Source organism: Emys orbicularis, chromosome 1 (genome assembly GCF_028017835.1).
Source record: "Emys orbicularis isolate rEmyOrb1 chromosome 1, rEmyOrb1.hap1, whole genome shotgun sequence".
Classification (NCBI taxonomy): Eukaryota; Metazoa; Chordata; order Testudines; family Emydidae; genus Emys; species Emys orbicularis.
The window spans coordinates 358,805,737-358,825,495 of NC_088683.1; the positions used below are offsets into that span (position 1 = coordinate 358,805,737).

At 51.9% G+C, this 19,759-nt stretch overlaps 1 protein-coding gene across 1 annotated transcript; it reads left to right on the plus strand.

Moving 5' to 3' along the window:
* Positions 1-943: 943 nt before the first annotated feature.
* DNAJB13 (DnaJ heat shock protein family (Hsp40) member B13) lies at positions 944-19,294 on the plus strand. Its single transcript, XM_065413138.1, has 8 exons — positions 944-1,031; positions 3,566-3,669; positions 6,191-6,352; positions 8,912-9,069; positions 10,227-10,340; positions 13,938-14,051; positions 18,092-18,168; positions 19,097-19,294. Exons 1-8 carry the CDS (start codon positions 964-966, stop codon positions 19,248-19,250), a joined length of 951 nt encoding a protein of 316 aa, XP_065269210.1. The 5' UTR covers positions 944-963; the 3' UTR covers positions 19,251-19,294.
* The last annotated feature ends 465 nt before the right edge of the window (positions 19,295-19,759 follow it).

A 19,759-nucleotide genomic window follows, 5' to 3' on the forward strand; every position in this document is an offset into this window, starting at 1 on the left:
TGGCTGAGTTAATGTGTGTAAAGTACTCTGAAGACAAGGACCCATTTACTCTTAAATAACTAACAGAGTGCATGCCGTAGTGTCAGTGAGCATTTAGGAACATAGGATTAGCTTATCAGAATGCAACAAGGCCCCATCCAATCCAGTTCCCTGTTCACCTGTAAGATTTTTGTCCTCCCTCCCTCCCTGTCATTGATATATGTGAAAATGAAATACCATCATGCCCCAATACTGCTAATGTGTGTGATGGCACATTGTGTGCTGAGCTGGGCATTGTTGGTAAATGAATGCACACCAGGACCTGTGCTCGGTGTCCTGTGGCCCCACTCCCTACTGCAAGGAATACCCCACAACGCAGCAGCCATTCACACACCCGCTTCAGTAGGCCAGGAGTTTGGGAGGGCTCATTGGTGAAGGCTCTAAAGAAGAAATGGATGGGGGAAGAGGGGAAGTGAGACAAGAGAAGCAGGCCCTATGTGGAAGGGGCAGGGTGGAGGTAGGGTTGCCAGCCCTCCAGGATTGTCCGGGAGTCTCCAGGAATTCAAGATTAATTTTAAAATGAAAGACTGTCATGTGATGAAACCTCCAGGAATTGGTCCAACCAGCAGTGGCAACCCCGGGTGGAGGAAAGGGTGGGGGAAGGAGCGGGGTCAGAGCTGCTGGGGGGTGGGAGGGTCGAGGCCCTGGGGGTGGTTCCCAAACCATACTGAGCCAGCTAGGCCACTGCCCCAGGAGCTGGGGGGTGCGCAGAGGCTGCTGTGGGTGAGGGTGGGGTCTCTTAGCCCCCTCCCCAAACACACCCACACTTTGGGGGCAGTGGGGGCGGGGAGAGGGAGGGACCTGTAGTCCGGAAGTGACCGTTGATGCGGGAAGTGGTGCGGGGAAAAGAACTACAACTCCCACAATGCCGCGCGGGGCGGCGTCCATAGCAACGGGCGAGCGGGGCAGAGCGGGCCGGGCGCCATGGGGCAGGATTACTACGCGGTGCTGGAGCTCAACCGCAGCGCCAAGGACGCCGACATCAAACAAGCGTGAGCGGGGGTGGGGGGCGCGCCCCGCCGGGTCATGGGTGCCCCGAACAGCCGTGCCCTGCCCAGGGGGCACCTCGGCCAGGGGCCCGTCGGTGTCAGGGGCGCGTGAGGGGGCACCTCGGCCAGGGGCCCGTCGGTGTCAGGGGCGCGTGAGGGGGCACCTCCGCCAGGGGCCCGTCGGTGTCTGGGGCGCGTGAGGGGGCACCTCGGCCAGGGGCCCGTCGGTGTCAGGGGCGCGTGAGGGGGCACCTCGGCCAGGGGCCCGTCGGTGTCAGGGGCGCGTGAGTGTGCACCTCGGCCAGGGGCCCGTCGGTGTCAGGGCTGTGTGAGGGGGCACCTCCGCCAGGGGCCCGTCGGTGTCAGGGCTGTGTGAGGGGGCACCTCCGTCAGGGGCGCGTGAGTGTGCACCTCCGCCAGGGGCCCGTCGGTGTCAGGGGCGCGTGAGTGTGCACCTCCGCCAGGGGCCCGTCGGTGTCAGGGGCGCGTGAGTGTGCACCTCCGCCAGGGGCCCGTCGGTGTCAGGGGCGCGTGAGTGTGCACCTCCGCCAGGGGCCCGTCGGTGTCAGGGGCGCGTGAGTGTGCACCTCCGCCAGGGGCCCGTCGGTGTCAGGGGCGCGTGAGTGTGCACCTCCGCCAGGGGCCCGTCGGTGTCAGGGCTGTGTGAGGGGGCACCTCCGCCAGGGGCCCGTCGGTGTCAGGGGCGCGTGAGTGTGCACCTCCGCCAGGGGCCCGTCGGTGTCATGGCTGTGTGAGGGGGCACCTCCGCCAGGGGCCTGTTAGTGTCAGGGGCGCGTGAGTGTGCACCTCCGCCAGGGGCCCGTCGGTGTCAGGGGCACGTGAGTGTGCACCTCCGCCAGGGGCGCGTGAGTGTGCACCTCCGCCAGGGGCCCGTCGGTGTCAGGGGCACGTGAGTGTGCACCTCCGCCAGGGGCACGTGAGTGTGCATCTCCGCCAGGGGCCTGTCGGTGTCAGGGATGTGTGAGTGTGCATCTCCGCCAGGGGCCCGTTGGTGTCAGGGATGTGTGAGTGTGCATCTCCATCATGGTGCCCATCTGTGTCAGGCACGTGAGTGTGCACCTCCACCATGGGCCCATCGGTGTCAGGGGGGTGTGAGTGTGCAGCTCCGCCCTGGGCCCATCAGTGTCAGGGATGTGTGAGTGTGCACCTCTGCTATAGATGGTACCCATCCTGTGTCAAAGGCACACCAAAGTGCACATCTGCTAATGGTGCACATGAGTGTGCACATCAACCTCATGTGCACGTGTGTCCATCTGTCTGGTGTCTCTATGCTCCATGCGTAGGTATTTCTGTACCACACCTCCATGCTGCATGGACACACACTTACTGTGCCATTATACAAGCAGATGTTTGGGTGTGTGTACAGACATGCAGGCACCTCGTGGGTTGGGGCTAATACAGCTGCACACTGCTCTGAAGGGGCTAGGTGGTAGTGTGTATCCCCCCTCTGTGTGTGTGCACAGCTGTATTGTCTGAAGTGTCCTGGTGCAGCAACGCACTGCTGTGAAGACTAGGAGCTTTGGGGAAAAGAAGTAATCCCTTTGCTTTGTGTTCACAGCTGTATAGCTGCATTGTGTTCACCTGCTGCTGTGATGGCAAGAGGAAGGGGCTGAGTCCCTCAGTTTGTGTGCATCTCTCTATTGGCTCCAGCGACTCTGTGTATTGTTGGGAAGGGCTTCACAGATTCCAAGGCTAGAAGGGACCATTGTGATCATCTAGTCTGACCTCCCGCGAAACAGGCCATGCGACTTCCCGGAATTAATTCCTGGTTGATAGAGCATACTGGGCTCAGAGCATCTGCATGCAGACATTGATCTCAGAGAGGCACACCCCAAAACACACAACACATCATCCATTGCTATTTGCAAGTGCAAATATCTGTGATGGCCTGAGGTGCTGGATCTGCTAAACAAAGGGGAATGCCGGGTGATATCTCTAACTGTGGGGCAACTCAAGAGAGGGCAGGAAATGGCTCTGTCATTGGCTGATGTCTCTCACCTTGAAAAGCCCAATCCTGCAAGGATTTGGACCCAGATCTTCAATGGGATTTGGGTGTCTAACTCCCTTAGAAACCAGTGGGAATTAGATGCCTAAATACCTTTTAGGCTCTGTGCCTTGAGTGACCCGGTGACAGTACTGACATACCATCCACTCCCTCTGAATGTTCAGCACTTTGTAGGATCAGGCCACAAAGCAATGCAGAGAGTTGCGTTTAGGTGCTACTGATTTCCTCAGCCGCAGCAGGGCAGACACCGAACCTTGGAGCCAGACCTTGCAATATGCAAGAGAGGAACTCAGTTTGAAAACACTAGTGTAAGGCTTTACCTTCAAAGAAGGGCAGGATCGGGCCCTAATTGCATACCTCCATTCTGCTGGTGGTTTAAACCACCATTTTTCAAAGGTGGTTTAAACCTTTGAAAAATGCACTTAGGTGAAAAGCGCTTTAGATGGCATGTCAGAACGGGATCTAACTGCGCCCGCCATGGGGCTGGACCTCCCTGGCTTCTCTTTTGCAGCTACCGGAAACTAGCCTTGAAGAGCCATCCTTTAAAAAATAAAGAACCTTGGGCGCCGGATAAATTCAGGCAGCTCGCAGAAGCCTACGAAGTGTTAAGTGATCGTAAGTAGGAACACGTTTCTCTTCCCACAGATAAACTGTGCAGTTCAGGGATAAGGTCTGGAAAGTCATATCCAAGTACAGAGTGTACTTTCTGCAGGGGGATTTCATTAGGCACATCATATGGTCTGCTTTGCTGCCATGCTGGTTAGCTGGTGTCTCCTCTGTCTGGTTATTAACGTCAGTTACTTAATTGTTTATGTATTGCATGCAGCACTGATCCCTGCTCCTGCAGTCTGATCCAGGCTGGAGAACGTCTGTGTGTGTTTGGAGCCCCATTGACAACGCTAGCATGGGTGTAAGGGCCCACCTGTGCCAGTCAGATTGCAGGAGCTGTGGCCAAGAGAACTAGCATGAGCCTTGGATGTATACGCAGGGGAATATTAAATAGAAGTAGGGAGGTTATATTACCTCTGTTTACAGCATCGGTGAGACCATTACTGGAAAACTGCCTCCAGTTCTGGTGTCCACACTTCAAAAAGGATGTTGAAAAATTGGAGAGGGTGCAGAAAAGAAATATAAGAACAATTCACGGTCTGAAAAATCTGCCTTACAGTGAGAGTAAATACATTTTAATCTGTTTAAAGATTTATCAAAGAGAAGGTTAAGAGGTGACTTGATCATGGTCTATACTAGTGTCTCTCAACCTTTCCAGACTACTGTACCCCTCTCAGGAGTCTGATTTGTCTTGTGTACCCCAAGTTTCACCTCACTTAACAACTACTTGCTTAGTACAGTACTCAAAGTCAGACATAAAAATACAGAAGTGTCACAGTGCACTATTACTGAAAAGTTGCTGACTTTCTCATTTTTACCATATAATTATAAAATAAACCAATTGGAATATAAATATTGTACTTACTGTTCAGTGTATAGTATATAGAGCAAGTCAATGTCTGCATGAAATTTTAGTTTGTACTGACTTCGCTAGTGCTTTTGATGCAGCCAGTGGTAAAACTAGGCAAACATCTAGATGAGTTGATGTACCCCCTGGAAGACATCTGCGTACCCCCAGCGTACGTGTACCCCTGGTTGAGAACCACTGATCTATAAGTACTTACATGTGAAGAAAATATTTCTCTTTAATATAGCATAGATTCATAGATTATAAAAACCAGATGGGACCACTGTGATCATCTAGTCGGCCCCTCTGTATAACACAAGTCCTTGGACTCCTTTGAATTAATTCCTGTTTGAACTGGACATATGTTTCAGAACAACACTCAATTTTGATTTTAAAATTTACAGTGAAGGAGAATCCACCACAATGCACAGGCACAAGGAAATCTAATGGCTGAAAGTTGTAGTTCTCTTTCTCTCTGCTTCTGCTGGCAGATCGCACCTGTAGGCATCTAAATCTGACTTTCCATACCCTGCCCCCTTTCTTCTTTGTGGCTTGCTGTATGTTTGTAATCTCTCTGGGGTCTCTCAAGAGTGTAAGGACTGGAGATAGAGAAGATCGTAGTCTTTGTAGGAATATAGGCCCACGTCAGGCCTAAGCAAACTATGGTGTTAAATTGAGTTTGGATTTTAGCATGAGTGATAGGCCCGAAGCATGTAGAAGGATGAGTCGAAGAGAAACAAAAGTTGTTTGTGTTAAACTTGTGGTGATACTTAAATATCAGTGTCATCTTGTGTAAAGTTTGGGTTGAGGTCACAGAAATAAAGAAAACTTGGATAATTGGGTACCAGGTGCTGTATATAATTGGTTTGTTTAGTTTATTATTTAAAAAATGTGTAGTTTAGTAGTTAGAAAGAAATATGGCCAAATGAGATAAGAAGAAAACCTTGAAGAAAGAGGCCCAGTCATTAATCTTGTCTTGACTGGGGCAGAAGACATTGTTCAGCCCTAGCTGCTTTATCTGTCCTTAGCTCAGGTCCAACACTACCTGTTTGTTACAGTGTATAAAAAAGCAAAGTTTTCTAGGGGTTCTTTGTCAGAGCTTTTCCTAACGCCTCTGGAGTCACGCTATGATGGCAAGGTACCTCCCAGGTACCTGATCTTGTTGTGAGCATTTTGACCAGTGCTTGTAACTATGTTGGCATTGGGATATAGAATATAGGCATGTATATGCTTATGTTTGTATTTTGGATGTAACTAACACCAAGCGGCCTTTGGGACTAATAAAGGAATCCTTGTGTGGAAACTGAGTCGTGGGAAACCTTAATGAGCTTATTAGGAAAATGATTTGTAACCGTCTTCTCTGTGGTTTCCATTCTGTGTATTGGATGACTGGCTGGGTAGGGACAGGAGGACATCAGCCGCCTTCCCCTGGATCACTCAATGTATCACCTTCCCCAGCTGGAAGGATGCGCCTTTGAGATTGCTTCGAAGTATGAGACTCCTATAGGTAGTTGCTACTACACTGATGCAATAGCATCCTTTCTGCTACTTCAGCCTTTCTGCCGGCAAGGAGACTGCTTACTGACTGCTTTGGGTGACAGATCCCAGCCTATATACTTTCATCTGACACACAAATGATCAAAGCATATGCACATCTACTGATGCCTCTTTCTTCCTTAGCTGTGAAGAGGGGCATCTATGATAAATTTGGAGAAGAGGGTCTCAAAGGAGGGATCCCCCTGGAATTTGGGAGTGAAAACCCCTGGTCTGTTGGCTATGTGTTTCACGGCAATGCTGAAAAAGTCTTCAAGGAGTTCTTTGGAGGTGATAATCCCTTTGCTGGTAGGTATAATTCCTTCCTGTGATGCTTCATGTTGTGTTTTTATGGTGATTACCCCAAGCATAGTCTCTTCAACAGAACCAGCCCTGTGGTTGGCAGGAAGTAGGTTAAAGTTTTGTACAGTCATCTGGAAACCAGACCCTGCCTCTGTGCCTTTGCCACCATTAGCCCTCAGAACCCCAATTTGAGGGTTGTTTCTCCTGCAATTGGCCTTGGTTTACGTGACCCGTCACCCCACCCCGTGTCTCCATGGGAGCGTTGCTGGGCAGTGCTTTAAACCACACACATGGGACAGAACAGTCACTCCAGGCTGGGCTTGTAGCGTCTTCCCCTGAGCCCGTCACTTTCTCCTCTTGAAAATCCCCTGGCTCAAATAATGGCAACTGCACCGGAACCTGGAGACCCAAAGAGCAGGCAGCCGCCACAGAGATTTTAATGCCATGCTGCAGTCAGCCACTAGGTGGTGCTGAAGAGAGCTACAAGCTGCCTCATCTATTTCTCCAGAGACTGGGACCATCAGCACTGAGACATTCCTAGCACCAGTTTACTCTGGACCCGTGTCCCTGGATATGTGGGGCACATTGTGCTCTGAGTGGAGCTCAGGACACTCACGAGATCTGATTGAAAGGTTTCTTCCCAATCTGGCCTCTTGGTGAAGTTTTCAAACTAATTAAAGGCTTAATATTGTAAACTGCAGGAGTGAATTTACACTCTGTTTGGGGAGATCACAGGATCAGGTCCCAAAGAACTTACAACTGCCATGTTGGAAACAAGAAGGATGGTCTTAGGGGCATGGCACATGTCTGGCAATCAGGCGACCTAGGTTCTATCCCCTAGTCTGCCACTGACTCACTTGGCAGCCTTGGACAAGTTACTTAACTTCTTTATGGCTCAGTTTCTCTGTCTGTAAAATGGGGTTAATAATTATTAGTGTGCCGCCTCATAGCGGGGTTGGGGGACTTACTTCATAAATGTCTTTGGTCCCTGGATGGAAGGCACTAGAGGAGAGCAAAGTCCAATTATTGATTTTACAGCTTAGGGGGTAGAATAGAAACGTCTAATGTTTATGTTTGGTTAAAAAAAGGGTGGGGGGGTATCAAACTCCCTCAAACAAAGGTAGTGACAACAACTTCAGGGATTCCCGGAGGAAAGCAGGAATTCCCTTAGCATGGTAATAAACATGTAATAAATAAATAATAATTCATGCTTTTCATGGTCAGAACATTTTGCAAACATTCACAAAGTTATCCCAGCTGATAGAGCGGTGAGATCACCCCCATTTTACAAATGGGGAAACTGAGGCACAGGGAGGCCGTTTTGGAAATTGCCAAATTGCCGTCAGTGTCTTGGAATGCCTCACTTGCTGGGTGGCTGATGTGAGCCACCTTGATCCTGATTTTGAGAGGCACCAAGCACCCACAACAGCAGTTGAAATCAGCAAGAACTGGGCAGGGGGAAGGTTTGTGAGTGCCATGTTCAGCCCAGCATGTCATTGAAAAACTGAGACACTTCTGACCTAAGTGACTTGCCAAGGACAGAGAGGGGAGTTAGTGTCAGAGCTGGGACTAGAACTCAGGAATGCCTGGCTCCCAGACCTATGCTCAGGCCACTAGCTCATGCCACTCTCAGCTGATGATGTGATTGCATCCAACCTTTTTCTGGGTCATTGAACATAAGAAAGGCCATACTGAGTCAGACCAGTGGTCCATTTAGCCCAGTATCCTGTCGTCCGACAGTGGCGAATGCCAGAGCTTCCAAGAGAATGAACTGAACAGGGCAATCATCAAGTGACCCATTCCCTGTCGTCCAGTCCCAGCCTCTGGCAGTCAGAGGCTTAGGGATACCCAGAGCATGGGGTTGCATCTGTGACCATCTTGACTAATAGACACTGATGGACTTATCCTCCAATAACTTCTCTAATTCTTTTTTGAACCCAGTTATAGTTTTGGCCTTCACGACATCCCCTGGCAAAGAGTTCTATAGGTTGACTGTGCATTGTGTGAAGAAGTACTTCCTTTTGTTTGTTTTAAACCTGCTGCCTATTAATTTCATTGGGTGACCCTTGGTTCTGGTGTTATGTGCAGGGGTAAATATCACTTCCTTATTCACTTTATCCACACCCGTCATGATTTTATAGACCTCTATCATATCCCCCTTTAATCATCTCTTTTCCAAGCTGATCAGTGCCAGCCTGTTTAATCTGTCCTCATATAAAAGCTGTTCCATCCCCCTAATCATTTTTGTTGCCCTTCTCTGTCCCTTTTCCTTTTCTAATACATCTTTTTTGAGATGGGGTGACCAGAACTGCACACAGATTTCAAGATGCAGGCGCACCATGGATTTATATAGAGGCATTACGATATTTACTGTTTTATTATCTATCCCTTTCCTAATTGTTCCTAATATTCTGTTTGTTCTTTTGACTGCTGCTGCACGTGGAGCGGATGTTTTCAGAGAGCTATGCCCGATGACCCCCAGCTCTCTCTCTTGGGTGGTAGCAGCTAATTTAGACATCATCATTTTATATGCACAGCTGGGATTCTGTTTTTCATTATGCACAGAGTTCTTTGCCCCAGATGGGTCTGAGGTGAACACGGCATTCGGGGGCCTGCGGGGAAAAGGGGTGGCGAAGCAGGACCCGCCAATTGAGCGAGATCTCTACCTGTCACTGGAGGATCTGTTCTATGGATGCACCAAGAAAATTAAGATTTCTCGCAGGGTAAGGAAAGATGGGGCCTGGATGAAAAGTGGCGAGACGTGAGCCCGAATTGGTGGCGTTAGGAGCGGGACGGCCGCCCGAAGGGAGCCTGTCATGGAAGAGCTGTTCTTTCCCATTGGGCTGGGTTGTATGTTTCACTCACAGGGCATTGGAAGTTTCACTGAAATCAGTGGATGTGACTGATCACTATATTCTGTGATAGCATCTCCTGAGTCCCAGCCGATGGGGAATGGACCGGGGGGGAGTAGCCTGCTCCAGGGAGTGGGACAGGGCAGTTGAGAAGAGCAGGGTGGGGTGAAAGTGCATGGCCCCAACCCCACTGCATCTCCACAGCAAAGGTGCTCCCGTGGCTGTGCAGAGAGCAGCCAGGGATCCATCCCTGCTCCGGCAGCGGCCTCTCTTTCATAGCCAGCCACAGCAGCAGCTCACGTGTGCTGTACAGAGCAACCAGGTCAGGCGGGACTCCGACAGCCAAAGTGTCCGTGCTCCCTCTGGTGCCGTGGGACCCCGCCCTGCTGCCGGAGCACAGGAGGCCCCTTAGACAGCACTGAGCAGGGGGCAGGAAAAGCTTGGGCTTCCGTAGCGTTAACATCACAGGTTTGGGTCTCTTTGCCTGCCTTGATCTTAGCTATGTGGCCTCTGCCGTCAGCAGGGCTCTGACGCCCCGGGTGGGTTGTGCTGGCACTCAGACTGCCTTGACATGAACAAAAAACAATCCCCAAACAGTAAGCCAAATATATAGGTCCAGTGACCCCATTGCTACCCCACTAAAGTCAGAGGGAAATTAAATGCAAATGTTAACCTCCCTGGCAGACTCCAGTGAGGTAGCACAGGGGTAACTGGGAGCTGCATTCGTCTCCAAGTGGCCTGATTTTCCATCCCATTGTTCCCTCTGTGTGTTTTGCCCCTTTCCCCCACCCTTTGTCTGTCATGGGGCCCAATCTTGGTTGGTCCCTCGGCACTACTGTAATAACCATGATCCCCAGAGCTGCCTGGGCACAGCAGCTCTGCAATTCAAGCCAGAACTGATTTTGTTTCCTAAAGACAGTTGCCCACAAGGCTGGTGCAGTATCACTGGCATCCTAGCCAATCAAAGGCCCAGCTCTCCTAGATACAGACCAAACCCGACTGCCCCACTCGGCTGTTTCAAACCCCAGGTGATGAATGAAGACGGTCACACGTCCACCATCAGAGATAAGATCTTAACGATCGACGTGCAGCCCGGGTGGAAGCAGGGCACCAGGATTACCTTTCAGAAAGAAGGTGACCAGGTAAGTTATCGAGAGACCGCCGCATGGCAAGATTTCACCAGTTCTGACGGGCTCATTCATTGTTTGCTGTAATGGGATCTTGTGTTTCTGTTGCATCTTCCAGCTGAAGATCTCAAAGTGCTTGATGGACACTAATCAACAAGCCACACAAAACATGCCTGAGTAATTATGCATATTGTGAGATGAGGCACAGAGAGGCTAAGGGGGAGATTTTCTACATTGCCTAAGGGATTTAGGAGCACAAGTCTTAGCTCTGACACGGACTCCTGCCATGGCCTTGAGCAAATCACATAACTTCCCTGCCTCAGTTTCCCTGTCTGATAACTCTCCACTTCCTCTGCAGGGCATTGTGAGGATTAACTAGTTCAGGGGTGGGCAAACTGTGGGCCGGATCCGGCCCTTCAGGGCTTTGGATCCGGCCCATGGGATTGCCCCCTGTGACCCCACAGGCCCCGCACCGCTCTCAGCAGCGGCCGTCCCTGCGGCCCCCGGGCCCTTGCCTCCAGGCACCACCCCCCACAGCTCCCATTGGCCGGGAACGGGGAACCGTGGGCAATGGGTGCTTCGGGGGAGGTACCTGGAGGTGTGGCAAGACAGCGCACACAGAGCCCTCTGCCCCCCTCCCCCAGGGGCCGCAGCGCTTCCTGGAGCGGGCCGGGGCCGGGGACAGGGCAGGCATGTAGGGAGCCTTCGCTGGCCCCGGTGCGTGCCACTTCCACCCCGGAGCCCGAACCCCTCCTGCCCCCTGCCTGCACTGCGCACCCCTCCTGCACCCCAAGTCCCTGCCCTGAGCCCCCTTGTACACCCTGCAACCCTCCTGCACCCCAACCCCCTGCCCTGAGCCCCCTGCTGCACCCTTCACCGCTATGCATCCCAACCCCCTGCCCTGAGCCCCCTGCTGCACCCCTCCAGCACCCCAACCCCCTGCCCTCAGCCCCCTCATACACCCCGCATCCCTCCTCTGCCCCAATCCCTTGCCCTGAGCCCCTTCCTGCACACTGCACCCCCTCCCGCACCCCGCACTCTCTCCCACACCCCAACCCCCTGCCCCGGCCCTGCATACAATTTCCCCACCCAGATGTGGCCTTCGGCCCAAAAAGTTTGCCCACCCCTGAACTAGTTAATGTTTGTAGAGTGCTTTGAAGATGGGGGCCTGATTCTCCACTGAGATCCAGGCCGGGGCTCTGCTCAGGCAGTGCCGAGGGCCCAGAATGCAATCGTACATAGCCAGCCAGGCATTCCCCTGGCAGTGGAGAATCCTAGAACTAAAACCCCTGGCAAAAAGCTGTCGGAGGTGGCCCCTGCATCCCCTGCTCCCGGCACAAGAGAAAGGGGAGCCATTCCAGTGGGACAGATTAGAGCAGCTATCACTCCCACTGGGGTTGGGGCTGGCGCAGACCAGCCCTCAGGATCAGAGAGCCGTAACTGAGAATCAGGCCCCAGATATGCAGAACGTTAATATTGTCGGGTGAAATTCACCCCGTGCACAGGGCGAGCACCAGGCCGAGGCATCGCTTTACACCCTATTTGAGGGCTTAAGTGGGACTTAGCTGGCACATGTGACTTGTGCTGGCCCTCTGCACAGGGGTGAATTTCATACCCCAGGGAAAGCACACAGCAGTGGTCAGTACCGAAGTTACACCCGAAAAGCTACATTAAAAGAACATTCTTAAGGTTGCAAAATCAAGCTATTAGCCAAGATGGTCAGGGATGCAATCCCATGCTCTGAGTGTCCCTAGCCTCTGTTTGCCAGAAGCTGGGAATGGGCGACAGGGAATGGATCACTTGGTGATTACCTGTTTTGTTCATTCATTCCCTCTGGGGCACCTGGCATTGGCCACTATCGGTAGACAGGATACTGGGCCAGATGGACCATTGGTCTGACCCACTATGGCTGTTCTTATGTTAAACACTCAGTAGCTCGGCAATTTCAGAGTTAAGGTTGCCTATGCAAGAATATTCTTTCGGTGGCTCGAGTAATTGGCTTTTTGCTATATTTGTGATCCCTCATGTAACTAGTACAGGGGAAGTGGCCAGTTATCCTGTAGCTGAAGCGGTCGTCTTACTTTATGATATTTAGAAATATGTTAAAGAGTCCCGCAATAAGGGAAAACAAAAGGGTTCTTGTCTCACTTTGCCTCTTTGGGATGCACAGTGGAGGTTTGGGAGGGTTTTTTTTAGGGCTGTCAGTTAATCACAGTTAACTCACGCGATTAACTCAAAAATATCATTGTGATTAAAACAATTAATTGTGATTAATCGCACTATTAAACAACAGAATTCCAATTGAAATTTATTAAATATTTTGGATGTTTTTCTACATTTTCAAATATATGGATTTCAGTTACAACACAGAATACAAAGTGTACAGTGCTCATTTTATATTATTTTTATTACAAATATTTGCACTGTAAAAATGATAAACAAAAGAAATAGTATTTTTCAATTCACCTCATTCAAGTACTGTAGTGTGATCTCTTTATCATGAAAGTGCAAGTTACAAATGTAGAATTTTTTTTGTTACATAACTGCACTCAAAAACAAAACAATGTAAAACTTTAGAGCCTACAACTCCACTCAGTCCTACTTCTTGTTCAGCCAATTGCTCAGACAAACAAATGGTATCTATTATTGTTTAACACCACGATTATTCGTGAGTAATTTTTTTAATCGCTTGACAGCCCTAGTTTTTTTCTATTTGTTTTTACCGCAAGAATCCCAGGAATGTCAAATCTGGTCTAGCAAGAGGACTCGCTGAAGAGCTCAGTGGGGACTTTCTTAACCTTTAATGGAGGGGGAGTATTAGTCATAGAGCTTAAGGCAGGCAGGGACCACCAGATCATCTAGTCTGACCTCCTATATCGCACAGGCCACCAATATCCCCCAATACCCACACGCTAACCCAACAACTGAAATGAGACCCAGGTATTCCAGCCCACTGGAGTAAACTATGATGTGCCACAGGCAGAGAAGAGGAGGGACCGAGGTGCACCAAAGCCCGAGGTTCCTGCAATCGCAGGGAATTGATTAAATGAAATAATCCCAGCAAGTGACTCGCATACCACACTGCAGAGGAAGGTGAAAAACCCCCAAGGTCATTGCCAATCTGACCTGGGGGGAAATTATTTCCCGATCCCACATATGCCAATCAGACCCTGAGTATGTGAGCAAGAACCAGCTAGCTGAGAACCTGGGGCTTTAACAAAGACAGCTTTTGTCCCAAATGTGTGTGAGATGTTTGGGTTTAAAAGGCATGAATAGAAACAAAGAAAAAGCATTTTAAACAATCCGATTTAAAATCCTTTCCCATTCTCAGTTGCTGAGGTTTCACTTCCTTGGAGTTGTGATGTCATGACCTTACTACTTCTATCTTCCAGGAAAAACAGCGTGCTAAGAACCTGAGCATCCAGTGTAAAGGCAATCAGGGAAAACGTATTTTGTTAAAAAAACACACTTCCCAGGCCTTCTGGAGACATCAGAAAGAAGCAAAAAGCAAAAAAAAAAAAAAAAGGCAAAGACCTGATTATCTTTCTCTGTAAACAGTGCCTGTCTCTGTTAGATACTGACTCATTTCCTGGTTTATTTCTTGTACTTTAGGGCCCGAACATTATCCCAGCTGATATTATCTTCATTGTACGAGAGAAACTGCACCCAAGGTTTAAAAGGGAGGATGACAACCTGCTCTATGTAGCCACCATCCCCCTAGGGAAGGTAAGGATGTTGATGATTTCACTAGGAAGGTGGTGAAGCACTAGAATTGGTTACCTAGGGAGGTGGTGGAATCTCCTTCCTTAGAGGTTTTTAAGGTCAGGCTTGACAGAGCCCTGGCTGGGATGATTTAGTTAGGGATTGGTCCTGCTTTGAGCAGGGGGTTGGACTAGATGACCTCCTGAGGTCTCTTCCAACCCTGATAGTCTATGATTCTTTGATTAGGGCACTTGGGGTCTGATCCAACTTGCATGCAGGAAAAGGAAGAGATGCACATTGACTTCAGTGGGAGTTGGATGGTGTCTTCTCCTTTCTTACCTTCCCAAGAGGCAGCGAGGTTTTGCAGAAGGACAACAAACTGCATTGGGGGTGAAAGGAATCACCAGTTTATAATTGGACCAAACAGAGTCTGGGCCGGCCAGTCAGACTGCTGGGAGGCTGCTGTTATTTATCATCGTAATCCTCAATATTTATGGATTAGCTGTTCTTGAATTAGCTGACTTCATCATTGGTCATTCAGGTGAGAACAGAAGAGCCAGGGGGCTGATTTTAATGCATTTGAGGTATGGAATTTTGCATCTATAGATACTACCATCATGCCTGCAAATGCACCTACTCATCCCTCTGTGCACACAGTTACCTAGTGTGTGTCTGTCTGTGCGCACACACATACCCCGTCATGATACCTGCACGTGCCAGTTAGATGTGCAATGAGGGTGACCAGATGTCCCGATATTTAGTTGTTTGTCCCGTGTCCCGACCGATGTACGGTCGGGACGCCATTGGTCCCGATGTTTTGGCTCGGGGCTGGAGGAGTACACTGGTGAGCGCTCACCTGGGGTCCCAGCAGTGCTTATTTGGGCAGCTCCCAGGAAACGGCGGGCAGCAGGACCCTGCGGCCCCTAGGCACAGGGGCGGCCAGGGGGTTCTCTGCGTGCTGCACCTACCACAAGCACTGGCTCCATTGCGGCCAATGGGAGCTGCGGGCGCAGACAGGGTGCAGAAACACCACCACCCCCCCCCGCTGCCCCTGACCCTGGGGCGCTGCGTGCTACTCACGCCCCCAAGTAAGTCCCACCCCCACAGCTTCCAGCCAATGGCAGCTGGAGCCAGTGCTTGTGGCAGGCACAGCACGTGGAGTGGAGACCCCGCTGACCTTAGGAGCCAGAGGAACCTGCCAGGTGCTTCCCAGTGGGTGGGAACCATCCCCCAGGTAAGCGGCTTGCAGCAGGGCTGCTGGCGGGAGCCGGGGTCGTGTGCTCGTGGCGGGGGCCGGGGCCATGCACCCCCAACCCACGGAGGGGCTGCAGCCGGAGCCAGGGCCCTGCGCCCCTGACCTGTGGCGGTGCTGCGCCCAGAGCTGGGGCAGTGCACCCCCGACCCGCAGCTTCCTCAGGCTTTGTATCCCCCTTCCCCCATGGCTCCAGTGGGGTGGGGGGTGGGGTGAGCCTGTGGCTGCTCCCCCCCCCCCAATGTGTCCCGCTATTTTGTTCTTGTCATCTGGTCACCCTATGTGCAATCACACGTCTCAACTGTATGAAAATCAGGTCCCAATAATTCAACATCTCCAGTATTTGTTATTTATTTAGTGCCCCAAAGTGTGCTAGGCTCTTTTCAGAACATAGACTTGGTCCTTGTCCTAAGACAGAAGTGGGCAAACTACAGCGGCCCGCGGGACCATCCTGCCTGGCCCTTGAGCTCCGGGCCAGGGAGGCTCGCCCCCGGCCCCTCCCCTGCTGTCACCTCTCCCCCGCAGCCTCAACTCGCTGCGCCGCCAGCGCTTCGGCCCGTCGCTCCTGCCGGGCAGCGCGGCGGCATGGCTGGCTCCGGCAGGGCTGTGAGCTCCTGCTACTCTGAGCGGCATGGTAAGGGGGCAGGGAATGGGGGGGTTGGATAAGGGGCATGGGGTCCCGGGGGCAGACAGGGGACAGGGGGCAGTTGGATGGGGTGGAGGTTCTGGGGGGGGCAGTCGGGACGGGGAAGCAGGGGGGGTTGAATGGGGCGGAGGTTCTGAAGGGGGCGGTCAGGGGAAAGGGAGCAGGGGGCAGGGATAGGCGTGGGAGTCCCGGGGGGCCTGTCAGGGGGCGAGGGTGTGGATAGGGGTCGGGGCAGTCGGGCTGGGGAGTGGGGGGTTGGATAGGTGTGGGAGTCCCGGGGGGAGAGGGGGGCTGTCAGGGGGCGGGGGTGTGGATAGGGATCAGGGCAGTCAGGGGACAGGGAGCGGGGGGGGTTGGATAGGGGGTGAGGTCCCGGGGGGTGGTTAGGGATGGGGGTGTGGATAGGGTTCGGGGGGGGTCAGGGGAAAGGGGGCAGGGATAGGCGTGGGAGTCCTGGGGGGCCTGTCAGGGGGTGGGGGTGTGGATAGGGGTTGGGGCAGTCAGGGGACGGGGGTGTTGGATAGGGGGTGAGGTCCTGGGGGGTGGTTAGGGGCGGGGGATCCCGGGAAGGGGCGGTCAGGAGACAAGGAGCAGGGGAGGTTGGATGGGTCCGGGGGTTCTGAGGGGGGCAGTCAGGGGGCGGGAAGTGGGAAGGGGTGGATGGGGGCGGGGGCCAGGCTGTTTAGGGAGGCACAGCCTTTTCTACAGTTTTGCAACCCTGATGTAGCCATCAGGCCAAAAAGTTTGCCTACCCCTGTCCTAAGAGCTAACAATCAAATTGATTATCTATTTATGGCTAATGCCTTTTGCTTCTGAATTGGCACTGCCACACCAACCCGAAACAGGGCACCTCACCAGTTTTGCAATGTCATACCTGGTAGGTGGAGGGAGAATTCCTTCCTGACCCCTTCCGTTGTCCATTCATACCCTGAAGCATGGTCTTAGGTGACCCTGATCTCCACTGACTGTACAATTACTGGTGGTGTTATTGGTCATAATGTTACCCAGCTCTGTTTAAAAATCCAGTTACAATGTCCTATGGATTGGTCAGTCTGCAACAAGCCAGAACAACAACACAAGGAGCAACTGTACTTCTACTGCACTGCCAAGCAGTATCCAGTATGTATAAGGAAACAGGTCCTTGCAGCTAAAATTCCACTGATGCTGTCAGGTGCTAGAGTTAGCTCAGACATTAACTATAATTTTTCCAAAAAGTTCCTTATTTAAAATCTCCACTGCTAGGTAGTTCTGAATGTGGTGTTCATTAATGACACAGGAGGCAATGTGGCCTAGTGGCTAGAACACTGGACCAGGACTCAGGAGCTTTGGGTTCTGTTCCCAGCCCTGCCACTGGTTTGCTGGGTGATCTTGAGCAAGTCATTTCACCTCTCTGTGCCTCAGTTTTCCATCTGTAAAATGGGGAGAATGACACTGCCCTTCTTTGTCAAGTGCTTTGAGAACTACAGCTGAAAAGCCCAGTGGAGGAGCTAGGGATTATTGTTAAGTCACAATGCTCTGTTCTTAAGGGCTCCACACTTGCTCTGGCCCCTGCACCCTTTGGGAAAAGCGTGTCCCTTCGTGCATTGCATTTCTCTTTGCTCACCAGGCCTCTGAAGGACAATGGCCTCACTACTCTCGTCTCCTTCCTCAGCAAAAGCGAGCGATTTCGAAATATCTTCAGCTTCTCTCCCCCTTGCTCTCATGAATGGACTCGGGTACTTTGCCACTCTTCTTCACACCAGACTCTCTGCTCTGGTCAATGTAGCTCGAGGGAGGGAGTGTGCAACGGCGGTGTTAAGCCCCTCAGTTCTGGGTGGGTTGTGGCTCGATCTGATCCCCGCCAGCGTAATGTAGATCAGCTTGGGGGCTGCACAAATAGCTGGAGGCCACCCGGGGTTACAGCAGAGCCTCAGCCACACGCCCCTTTTCTCGTGGCAGAGGAGCCAGCCTGCTGGCTCTGCACGGTCCGAACTCAGAAGATCCCTCTCCACTGGGCTGAGCCTCTTGTGCCTGGAGGAATACTCAGGGTGTAAAGGCCCATTCGGAGTAGCCTTACCCAGGCTTCCATGGATCACAAATTATTTCCGCCTGTGCCTGTTATTTGGAATAACAGAATCACAGGACCGACAAACATCTTTGCTCATTGCCTCGCTCTGTCTTTCGCAGGCTTTGATTGGCTGTACAGTGGATGTGAGAACCCTGGATGACAGGCTGCTGAATATTCCCATCAATGACATAGTCCAGTAAGTGCCGGAGCAGAAATAGCCCCGTATGCAATCAGCGAGGCAAACTACCCTGCTCGCCCGGTGTCTGGAAAGGGTCTGCTCTCACAAGGGAAGGCGAGCTGTTCACTAGTGATTTGGGAAGCTCAAAGGGAAGCACCTCGAGACCGTCCGAGGGCGGGGGCTCAGTGCTCTCTGGGAATCAGGCCCCTTTAAGGGGTCTTAGATTGGGCACCCCAAATCACTAGTCGCTTTTGAACGTCTTGGCCTGACTGTAAAAATGGCCCCTTCGTCCTGTGCCTGCAGAGCGACATCTAGTTACAGCACAAGCACTGCCAGGGTTACTGTTTTTGACTCCTGCCAGCCCTGCGGAGCCCACACAGCTCCAGGACGGTGACCCGGCGCATTAACCGGCCTGTTAGCTCAGTTCTGATTGCAGAGCTGAATTCTGCCCACACTGGTACCCAGACACCTCCACTGCAGGCAGCTCGCTGCAGCCGCACAAACCCCTTGCCCTGGTGTCACTCAGGGCAGACGTTGGCTTTGCAGAACCGCTCTGCCCAATGGCAGTGCCTGAGCCAGAATGAACCCAGCTGGCCTTTCAGATCCCAGGGCAGCATCGGAGGAAAGCCAATAGGAGTCACTGAGGCAAAGTGAAGAGAGAGCCCCAAAGCCCATTTTTAGCATCATGTTTCAGAGAACAGCACGTTAAAGAAATAGTTACATGTGTTTTTCCAAGCTACGTCCATCCCCCCGAGCAGGCTCGTTAGGGCCAGCTCCTGCCCTCGCAGGGAGCCGCACTGGTGCACCCGGAGGCACAATTTGCTCCTTAATAAGCTTATCCCTCCCCTGCGCTCCAGCCAGCACAGCCAGGTGTGTGTTCTTACTGCAGCCTGAGGGAGGTTACTCCCTGTACCCTCCTGCATAACACTGGCCTTTGCTTTTCTAGCCCCAAGTACTTCAAAATCGTGCCGGGGGAAGGGATGCCTCTGCCCAGTGACCCCACCCATAAAGGGGATCTCATCATGTATTTTGATATCCGCTTTCCCGAAAGGCTCACACCAGCCAAGAAGCAGCTCCTGAGACAAGCACTCCTGACTTAAGGATGCTGTGAGTTCAGCTCCATGGGACCCAGGGGAATAAAGCTTTCTAGCTATTCATACAGATTGGGTCACTGGTTGTATGTTGGTGGTGGTGTTATAAATGGCTCCCCCACTGCACGGTGTCTTTGAAACAGTCCCTTTAATGACTGCAGGGAAGGGCAATGAAAGAAGCAGCTCGGGTTATTGACAAAACTGAGCTCTGTACTGGTTAAAGCTCAGCAGTACTTTTTATAGCAGCAGGGAACACTGCTGTCCTGGCCCCATTAAACTCCTCCCTGCATTTCAAGTGGAGGCTGATGTTCTTCACTTCCAGTCCTAAACTGCAGGTTGTAGCTGCCCTGTTCCACCCCAGAGGTGGATGCATTTCCATAATGGCTGATGCAATGTGGAAAGCCTTTAGGGATGAAAGATGCTAGAAAAATGTAATTGACCAGCCTTGTGCAAAGTACAGTTGCATGTAGAGAAAGAAATGCCTTTCATTCCCCTGCTTGGGAGCCCCACTACCCATC